General features: G+C 36.1%; 1 protein-coding gene across 1 annotated transcript in view; it reads right to left on the reverse strand.

The window, feature by feature from the left end:
* Window positions 1–7,680, reverse strand: part of LOC111048874 (adenylate cyclase type 3) — an 85,298-nt gene extending 77,618 nt beyond the window's left edge. The window contains exon 1 of the mRNA XM_022334854.2: window positions 7,114–7,680. Within this exon, the coding sequence (XP_022190546.2) occupies window positions 7,114–7,572 (459 nt within the window). The 5' untranslated portion in view covers window positions 7,573–7,680. The remainder of the gene's footprint in view (window positions 1–7,113) is intronic.
* Window positions 7,681–8,251: the final 571 nt, after the last annotated feature.

Consider the following 8,251-nt stretch of genomic DNA (forward strand, 5'->3'; position numbering starts at 1 on the left):
CGGAGATCATTAACGAGTGCAATTAGTGACGGCGAGTTGTTTTCATAGTACAAGTGCGTGCGAGCACTGATAAGAGGTGAGCCTTTCAGAGGCGAGTGGAGTTCGAGTTGATTGAAAGAAGAAGAAGAAGAAGAGCAGCTACCGAACCTGGGCTAATGTTTTATCCAGTGGCAAGGAATAGCAGCGAAATGAGCTTGTCGCCGGTCGCCGGTCGATAGCAGCCAGTGAGCCAGCACAGTGCACAGAGCTCAGCGGGCCGGCCAAACGAGTGGGTTTCGCGGGGAATATACGCGGGAAATAAGGGAATAAGCCTTCAAAAGACGATCGCCATATCCACTTTCTATTTGCGTGCCGAATATAAGCCTCTTGATTTATCAAGTTTAACAATATCGACAACAAGTAGAATCTTGCTATAAGGTAAGGTTTACCAAGTAATTTAATAAAACCTTCAAACTTTCATAAGCGATATCAAACCATAGAACATTAGAAAATTACATGTTTACTAATTAATCACTTGATAAGAATTTCACTGGTAAAGTAGACTGGATAAAATAATAAATGTCAACATAAGAGCGGAATTGAATGTGGAACAGCTATTGGATATTCTGAAGAAATATCGGGAAAATTGGTCTAGGTACTCATTCATTCAGAATGTCATCCAATAGGCTCCCAATATTAGCATGAGAGTACAAACCCGAAGGAAAGCGAGGCATAGGAAGACCAAGAAAGAAATGGGTACCGGTACAGGCCAATAGAGCCTAATCCTTGTATGAAGATGATAAGAATTTCATTTATTGGATGAAGTATTACAATTATTTTGGGAACAAAAATATTTGTGTTTGAGAATGCTGAAAAATCATAACCTCTTCTGGACTAATAATTTTTCTATCAAAATTCGGTAATGGAATAGTAAGGGCTATTAAGCCTATTTTTCCATTTCCAATCATTTTATGATTATTTGCTTCTCTCTGTTGAATGAAAAAATAAATAAATATTGTGGAATGAAAAACAAGCCTAAAACTTCTAGTAGTTGCAAAATAAGCTAATACTATCAAGTGGTTGACTCCAATATAATCCATGGGACACGTTTCCTATATATTTGGAAAACGTTTGTATGTGTTCATATATACTGTAGGATATGTTTGTTGTTGTGTTTCGCCATTCAAGTATTGAGCAGATATCAAGGCAGCATGCTGTGGAGAACTTGACTAAGAACTCCGTCTTTCGGAGGAGACGTTAAGCCGTCGGTCCCGACTATCTAAAAAGTAGTCGTCATCTCTCATCATCATCCCTCTCACTCATCACCCACGCACAAGCCAAAGAGCTTATGTGGGCTTCAGTCTCAGTATTATTATTATTACTAAACACATTGTTAACAAGCACTATTAATACAATTATTAAAGAACCTTTAAATTTCATAGCATTTAATTAGATGAGATTGGCCACAGTTTGGGATGATCTCAAATTTATTCATTTCGTGATCGGTCAAAAACCTTGTTCCAAGTTAACCTGATAGAACAATGGCTGAAACACGTAAGGTAAATAATATGACACGGAACTTTGTATGAAATATATATACAATACAGATTGCTCAAAAGACAATCAGATCAAGTTTCTTAGAGTGCTGCTGAGCAACATGCTGATGTGATTTGATTTGCAAGAAAATGCTCCTTGTAAAGTATTTTTCATGGTAGACATTTAGCATTATTCGCAAGATATCTAGATTCTCAGATACAAACAATAGTATTTATAATATTCGATTGGAGAAGGGTTTAAGACAATAATTGAATTAGTCAAGGTTTTTATCGAGTCATAAATATGAGTCGTAATAGTTTGCATAGAATATGAGAATTGTTGTTGCTTTCAAATTTTTCAAAGGGCAACTTGTTATTCAAGTCAGTCTTATGAAGACATATTTATAATTTATCGGCCTTCATATTATATTGATTCGGAAACTTTTATCTCTGATCTGTACTCTGTTTGCACTAAAGACTGGATGTTATATGTTGAATGGAGTTGTAGAGTGATTGAAACTGAGACTTTCGCCACTATTTAATAGTGACTAGTGACCCACTGGGCTGTAGAACTCGCTCAAAAACTGTTGTAATATTTGAATCCCACAATTTTCTTATTACACAGAGAATAATTATACAAACTATGGAAACAGCTAAATATTTCTTTTACGAGAATAATTTGACAGTACCGTAGGTTTCATTGGGGTTCCTATTTGAAATGAAAAATTACTCTTCAAAAATGACTCTGTCGCTTGAACATGTTTGACCTTTATATGAATCAATAAATGAGTAGGTGGTAATGTGATACATGATTTCGATACAGAGAGTTCCAAGAGAGAATGAATGGCGAAAACCACACATTGATATCTCAACCAGTATCAGTTTGTTGATGTAGAAGTTGTAAATTATTTTGTATAATGTATATTAATCAGCTGAAATCATGTGTCAGCGCATGAAGGTCTGTCTTTGTGATAGCTTCCAAATAGCCTCAGCTCATGTTATGAATGAATGGATGGGAAAACTGTTGTAATTGCATGCAATGAATTCTTCAGCTGACTAAATGATAAATCACAACAACTTTTTTCTTATGCACTTTCAATGTTAATTGTTATATCCTGTAAAAGGACGAAGGAGTGTGTCAATTTTGTTGTCCAACGAACTTGACCTGTGAAAAGGTTCGAAGAATACGTGTTCAAAATTTGAAGCTAATTGATCAATTCTTTCTAAAGTTATTGTAGAATATACAAACACACAGGAACGAATTTGGCCTTCAGTAAGTCAAAAGTAAAAACTCCCTAACGCTCGTTCAAACAGGAGAAATATTAATCATGGTTTGTTTATTCATTCATGTTCAGTTTTTGTCACAATTTACATTGGGAAGCCCAGAAACAACCTTTTCGGTGCGAAGAGTTTTTCTCATTGGTTATAATGCCTTTGCAATTTAAGTGAAGTGTAGAAATCTTAAAATAATATTTGAAAAGAATGAATAATAAGCTTGTTGCGTTAATAAGTTACAAAAAAGGTAGAAATATTCAATAAGAAGACTTATGAGAATGTTTGTTCCAAGCAGCTATTAATGAGATCCAATAACTTTGGAGCACGTAAGGTTTGTTCTTTGCTTGAAATAATATTCCAATCATAAATAATTTGGTTCGTTCGATTTCATATTCATCTATAGTAAATGCTCACTTGAACGTTTTATTTTAGCTTCTCATACGCTAAAAAAGCTTTTGAAATCATGTTTTAATTATGAAAGGATTATTCACGCTATTTTTGAATACGTGATGATGTAAATTTAGGCTGCTAAAAGAACAGGTGCGTTTGTTATCTGAATTAGAACACGTTTTTCTGAGCTTAGCTACCAGATATTTACATTTATGAGCACCTGCTATTTGAACAAATGCGGATGCAGTGACTTACAATATTTCTCAGCAGAAACATATACGATTGCTAATTTAGAAACTTTTAACGATTTTCAAATTGCTAGAAGTACGGTAGTTGAAATATTGAAATACTACCTTGGAATATTGTAACAAAAGATCACAATTTTCCGTAAAGTAAGACAACCAAATTTAAACCTGTTTCAATGTTATAAGTGCTTATAATGTCCCTTATCCTCTACTGATGTATGTTTAAGAGTATTTTCTGAAAAACCTTCCCAGAATTTCTTGAGTTCAGTAGGCAAAGAATTCTCTAAAACTTTGGAATTTGCTTAGCTTAAAGAATAATGTGGTTATGGATGTGATTGCAAAAAATAGAAGAGTCCCTTATTTAAATACAGACGGGACACCTGGACAGTGAAGTAATAATATTCTAATGTCGTTAGCATAAAGTTCCAGAGTGATCTTGAAACAATGAAGCTGGAAAGTCACCTGGTTGGCCTGATTTCAAATCGTTTATTAAAGGGTAATTCAAGATCAATTCACTCCCGATCACCTTTCAATCCAATAGATTCGGTTGTCTGCCTACGAAATAGAACAAGAGGTGAATGACTTGGGCATGCGCATTCAATTTTTCAATTAAAAAGTGATTGGTCTGATCCAGTTTTAATTAAAAGTCGAATTTGATGTCTCGTTACTTGGAATGAGCTTTGTTGATGTAGGTATCAGTGTCTCAGTATTAATAATTTATCATTGAGTTGCAACGAATATAGTAGTTGACTTCGATGACTGAATGAATGAACGGTTTCTTGCCGATAAACTGTTCAAATATTTACATGGAATACGAAATTGCATGCTTCTTTGCTTCTCTATTGTCTACGTTCCGAAAGTGCTCGCAACAATCAAGATCCCCTGTTTCACGCATTTGCATTTTGAATGAATAGATGAAGAAAAGGCATTTCTCTTTATTTGGAATCAATTATAACGGATTACTCTAGAATTTACTTTCGTTTCAATAGTGCCAAAAATCAATTATATTAGCCAACTTCTATCTAATTTATTGAAACTGAACCATACATTAGATTAGTGAACCAATTTCGAGTGAAATTTTTAGTGAATTTGTCAGAATTCGAAGGTGTATATAATACCAAATTCGAGTAAACAAACAAACTCTAGAGATGAAATGAGTAACTTTAACTCTTCCTTCGATATTATCCGCAATATTCTGTCAATGGAACAAATTGAAATATTGTTCTCTATGAGAAAGAATTTCCAAATAATTTCAAGTGAAATTTTTAGTGAATTTGTCAGAATTCGAAGGTGTATATAATACCAAATCCTCCGAGTAAACAAACAAACAAAGAAAGGAAATGAGTAACTTTAACTCTTCCTTCGATATTATCCGCAATATTCTGTCAATGGAACAAATTGAAATATTGTTCTCTATGAGAAAGAATTTCCACTAGAATAGAAACTATGCTTTTCTTCATGTGAACTATGTTCGTATAAAGTGAACTGGTAAAATGAATCAGTAGAGTGATTTAGTATTAAATACAGTATCAAAGAGAGCTAGAAGCACAATAATCATCACCATTGAAAAGTAGCACAATACTACTAGGTTACTTGTCAACTAAGCAATACTACAGATACTATAAAAACAGTAACTTTTATTCAGTAACTGTAAGGAATACTATAGGTATCTTAGAGTCAGTTGATATGTTGTATTTCCAGTGATTGAATGCTTCAGTTGAAAGTTGTCTAAACCTATACATTTTCGATCCTATCCCCATATTCGATTTCCTATCCCCCACTGAACACGTGTTTGTTTTGATATGTTGCCATGGTGTGTTGGACTGACTGGTTCCCTGAGACGGATGAAAAATTATAGATCAATTCAATGTTTATTGGTTTGGTCGTTACTGAATACTGATGCGAATAATCAATCATTTTGTCCCTCCCTCCTGATTGATCATACTTTAGTCAATCATCCGATTCTCAGAAAAAATAAGCATTCATCCTTTATTATTTGCAAGATATCTTCGAAGACCCATTTTATTCTCCTGAAAGTAGTCTAATATTGAATTGAGAAAATATGAGAATAAATATGGACTCTTTATCGTACTCCTGATACTGGAAAAAAGTTTCTTGCCCAAGTGATTTATTCTAGATGCACCACTAATTTTGTCACGACAATATTGGCTTAGAAGTTAGCGCCGTAATGTGTATGATATTTGATTTCAAGTGGCAATCTTCAATAAGTTCATATGAAATGGTAACAAATTGCATCTGAAATCTAGAATGATAAATGTAGGTTGACTTCACGTCTATCCTTAAAGTAAATAATTTACATGTCATAGTATCGAGGATAGAATGACATGAGTTATGTATCTGAAGTTTCCATACACGATTTAATTTCGGATAGTACACATTTCCAATTGGTTACTCGTCAACTAAGCAATACTAAAGATACTACAAAAACAGTAACTTTTATTCAGTAACTGTAAGGAATACTAGGTATCTTAGAGTCAGTTGATATGTTGTATTTCCAGTGATTGAATGCTTCAGTCGAAAGTTGTCTAGGAACGATCCTATCCCCATATTCGATTTCCTATCCCCCACTGAACACGTGTTTGTTTTGATATGTTGCCATGGTGTGTTGGACTGACTGGTTTCCTGAGTAGATAAAAAATTATAGATCAATTCAATGTTTATTGGTTTGGTCGTTACTGAATACTGATGCGAATAATCAATCATTTTGTCCCTCCCTCCTGATTGATCATACTTTAGTCAATCATCCGATTCTCAGAAAAAATAAGCATTCATCCTTTATTATTTGCAAGATATCTTCGAAGACCCATTTTATTCTCCTGAAAGTAGTCTAATAATGAGTATTGAATTGAGAAAATATGAGAATAAATATGGACTCTTATCGTACTCCTGATACTGGAAAAAAGTTTCTTGCCCAAGTGATTTATTCTAGATGCACCACTAATTTTGTCACGACAATATTGGCTTAGAAGTTAGCGCCGTAATGTGTATGATATTTGATTTCAAGTGGCAATCTTCAATAAGTTCATATGAAATGGTAACAAATTGCATCTGAAATCTAGAATGATATGTAGGTCGACTTCACGTCTATCCTTAAAGTAAATAATTTACATGTCATAGTATCGAGGATAGAATGACATGAGTTATGTATCTGAAACTTCCATACACGATTTAATTTCGGATAGTACGCATTTCTAATTGGTAAACAAGAGCTTGAAGACAATGGTTCTCACCGAAAAATATAGAACCTTATAGAGCCTACTCCACATCCATTGATTATTGTGAAAATTTGTGAATTTGTTCCCGTTATTCGGTAATAACAATATTGCAATCTTACTGAACCTTACAAAACAAAATGATAATTGGATAGAAATCTGTGCAGTTCTAGACAACCTAGAAACAGAGCTGAATTTTCGTGTAAATTCATATGTTTAGTAAATTTTTATCCGTTTTTTAAACAAATTAATATTGAATAGATTATTGATGTTATTGTTCTACAAAAAAATGTCTCATGAACTACAACTAATGTAAATTTGTAGTAACTTAGTTATTGAGAAATAGATATAGAAAATTGAATAGCAATAAATTATTGGAAACGGTTTATGATCCTACAGTATTTTGACATTTTTTCGATCACATTCTTGGAAGTTGATAATGAGGTGAGGTGTTACCTGGTTGGGCAGATGGCTGTCGGAGTCCCTAGCGAGGCCAACGATGGTGGCGAGGTAGGTGCCGCAGGTGCCCAGCGAGAGGATGAGGCAGTAGCGCAGCCGAAGGGGCAGTGTCAGGTAGATGAGGTAGTCGATGAGCAGAGCCCAGCCGAGGTTGGTGCGCAGGGTGACCTCGTGCTTCTGGAAGAAGAGGTGCACGAGGAGCTGGACGGTGGCCAGGTGCCAGGCGAGATGTGGCACCAGGTCCCAGAGCACGCGGCGACCTGACCGCAGCCACACAAGCAGAAGGCTGGCGAGGATGAGGAGGCCGGCGGTGAGGACGTCCTGGCCCCCGCGCACCGCCAGCCAGTACACGTCGTAGAGGATCGCCGCACATAGGAAGCACTGCAGGGCGGCACGTTTCTGTTTGACGCTGTAGCTGCGGTAGAGTCGCTCCTCGTCGCCTCGCAGCGCCTCCATGCCGCACCACAGACTACTGACCCCTGACCCCTCTACCCTGCCCCACTGTTGCCAACCGCCCGACCAACACTTTCCCCGTCGTCGCGACGCTGCCAACTACAGCACAACACTGCACCCACCACTCTACTGAGCTCGGCTCGACGCCGACGCCACCCACCACCCACGACAAAGCGACGCGCGCCGCTCGGCACGCGGCAAATTACCAAGAACAGGTGATTGCTTCCACGCTACCTACACCTTTGTTTTATCTCTCTGAACATAGATAAGCATATGAACTGTGTTTTTTTAATACTCAATATCTATATTTACTATGTATTTCCAGATAAACTTGAAATTGATATACAGAATTAAAAATCAATCTTATGGAGTTCATATGATAAATGAGTACCTATGAATCTTGCTATTATCAAACAAATTAATGAGTTCTAAATGTGAACTTATACTACGGAACATAATTTGAGTTTATACTATTATTGTGTAATACGTTTGTATAGAGTTATTCATTTACTCTATTTCGAGAAATGTTTTTCTTCTACAACTGTGCGTAAAAATAGAATTTACATACTCAATTCTCCTCGTAAAACAGCTTATTTCTGAGGAGAATCTACTTTTTCGCTCGCTAACCATCCGCGCATGCGCTGTAGATTTTTCTTTACGCTCGGTAATCATTCGCGCATGC

The sequence above is a fragment of the Nilaparvata lugens genome, chromosome 3, assembly GCF_014356525.2.
Source record: "Nilaparvata lugens isolate BPH chromosome 3, ASM1435652v1, whole genome shotgun sequence".
Lineage (NCBI taxonomy): Eukaryota > Metazoa > Arthropoda > Insecta > Hemiptera > Delphacidae > Nilaparvata > Nilaparvata lugens.